This window comes from Salvelinus fontinalis, chromosome 30 (assembly GCF_029448725.1).
Source record: "Salvelinus fontinalis isolate EN_2023a chromosome 30, ASM2944872v1, whole genome shotgun sequence".
NCBI classification, from domain to species: domain Eukaryota; kingdom Metazoa; phylum Chordata; class Actinopteri; order Salmoniformes; family Salmonidae; genus Salvelinus; species Salvelinus fontinalis.
Window position 1 is genome coordinate 899080 of NC_074694.1, and position 2500 is coordinate 901579.

Genomic DNA, 2500 nt, shown 5'->3' on the forward strand with positions numbered 1-2500 from the left:
AGAGAGGGAGATGGAGAGAGAGAGAGAGAGAGAGACAGAGACAGAGACAGAGACACAGAGACAGACAGAGAGAGAGAGAGAGACACAGAGACAGAGACAGAGAGAGAGAGAAAACCAGAAAGATAGATAGATGGAGAGAGAGAAGGAGGAGCGATAACACCCTATTCTCTCAATAGTGCACTAGTTCTGACCAGAAGCCCATAGGTAAGAGGGGACCTAGTGCACTATAATAGATAATAGGGAATAGGGTGCCATTTGGGACAAATCCAAATGATATGCCAAGAATCGGTCTAGACTGACAACCCATCCACACGTTAGCACGTACAAGACTTTAGAAAGTCTTATGACGAGGCTTATAGTATGTTTATTATGTCTGGACACGGAGACCAGATAATCAGTCACCCGCCACATCCATCCCAAGACCCCCATAGGTTTTAACACAATCCCTTTACACACCGTAGACACAAATGTGGAGGGTCTTTCCCCAAATTCAATCCACAAACTGAATGAAAAAACAACAACAAAAAAAACGGAAATCAAGGCTGGGTTAGAGAGAATAATTCCTGATGTGATTGTTTGTTGTCTTGTAAGTAAAAAAACAACAACAAAAAGCATAATAAAATATTGTTATCATGATCGTTACAAGAGGTTGAAGACTGCGTCATTGTAAAGGTTAAAGCAGACTTTGTCTGTAACTGTGTCGGTGACTCTGTCTGTGGTCTGTCTGTAACCGTGTCGGTGACTCTGTCTGTGGTCTGTCTGTAACCGTGTCGGTGACTCTGTCTGTGGTCTGTCTGTAACCGTGTCTGTGGTCTGTCTGTAACTGTGTCTGTGGTCTGTCTGTAACCGTGCCGGTGACTCTGTCTGTGGTCTGTCTGTAACGGTGTCCGTGACTCTGTCGGTGGTCTGTCCGCGTATCAGAAGCCTGAGGGGTTTGAGACAGACAGATCCGCACTGCCTGCCGCTCACTGTGTGTGTGTGTGTGTGTGTGTGCGTGTGCATGTGCACTTTGATTGGCATTGTATTTTTGAAGGTCTTCAAGCAGGGGTTGGTTATGTACCAATAAACAGCTTGTTTCTGATCTGTTAAAACACCTCATACTTTAACACCTTCAGTCGAGGGAGGTAGGCCTCAAGGTGAGCCTGGGCAGCGGGTAGCAGAGCTAGCCCAGGATGGGGTGTGTGTGCTGGGCATAGGGAGGTTGATGAAGGGGGACACTGAGCGGAGATGGGCCATGGGACAGAGGTGAGATCATCCTAGTAGTCTTTGAGTGTTCGATCTGTCCACAAGGTATTTGCTGGGTATGTATCCTGTATCCTTGTGCATATCCATAGGCAAGTATTGGTTTAATTTTCTTTCTATCTTTCTACATGAGCAAGATTCTCACCTACTTATTTTTTTCTCGCTCCCCTCCCCCCTCTCCTTGACTAATCAGCAGTCGCCGTCTGTCGTCATGACAACCATCACCTCACTTTTGCCCATCTCCTCGAGTGCTGTCGCCAGGGACACCAGGTCCGCGTCACCTTGGTGACAGGCCTCCCATAGGTCCAACAGAACAGCTGTGGGGCTGGGCTTTGTTGCAAAGTAGTTTAGATACCTGAGGGATGAAGAGAGGAGGAAGAGAGAGAGAGATGGAGGTGGAGAGGGAGGGAGGGGAGGGGAGGAGAGAGGTGGAGGGAAAGAGAGAGACAGAGAAGAAGGGGGAGAGAGAGGGATGGAGGTGGAGAGGGAGGGGAGGGAGGAGAGAGGTGGAGGGAAAGAGAGAGACAGAGAAGAAGGGGGATAGGGAGGGATGGAGAGAGAGAGACAGAGAAGAAGGGGGATAGGGAGGGATGGAGAGAGAGAGACAGAGAAGAAGGGGGAGAGAGAGGGATGGAGGTGGAGAGGGAGGGGAGGGAGGAGAGAGGTGGAGGGAAAGAGAGAGACAGAGAAGAAGGGGGAGAGAGAGGGATGGAGGTGGAGAGGGAGGGGAGGGAGGAGAGAGGTGGAGGGAAAGAGAGAGACAGAGAAGAAGGGGGAGAGAGAGGGATGGAGGTGGAGAGGGAGGGGAGGGAGGAGAGAGGTGGAGGGAAAGAGAGAGACAGAGAAGAAGGGGGAGAGAGAGGGATGGAGGTGGAGAGGGAGGGGAGGGAGGAGAGAGGTGGAGGGAAAGAGAGAGACAGAGAAGAAGGGGGATAGGGAGGGATGGAGAGAGAGAGACAGAGAAGAAGGGGGATAGGGAGGGATGGAGAGAGAGAGACAGAGAAGAAGGGGGAGAGAGAGGGATGGAGGTGGAGAGGGAGGGGAGGGAGGAGAGAGGTGGAGGGAAAGAGAGAGACAGAGAAGAAGGGGGAGAGAGAGGGATGGAGGTGGAGAGGGAGGGGAGGGAGGAGAGAGGTGGAGGGAAAGAGAGAGACAGAGAAGAAGGGGGAGAGAGAGAGGGATGGAGAGAGAGAGAGGGATGGAGAGATAGAGATGGATATGGAGAGAGAGAGATGGATGGAGAGTGAGAGAGGGATGG

General features: G+C 51.1%; 1 protein-coding gene across 1 annotated transcript in view; it reads right to left on the bottom strand.

Annotated features, from left to right (window-relative positions):
• LOC129828542 (netrin receptor UNC5B-b-like) overlaps nt 1–2500 on the bottom strand; it is a 217420-nt gene that overhangs the window by 242 nt on the left and 214678 nt on the right. Inside the window, exon 18 of the mRNA XM_055889563.1 lies at nt 1–1597. This exon is cut by the window's left edge and continues 242 nt beyond it. Coding sequence (XP_055745538.1) covers nt 1432–1597 — 166 coding nt within the window. The 3' untranslated portion in view covers nt 1–1431. The remainder of the gene's footprint in view (nt 1598–2500) is intronic.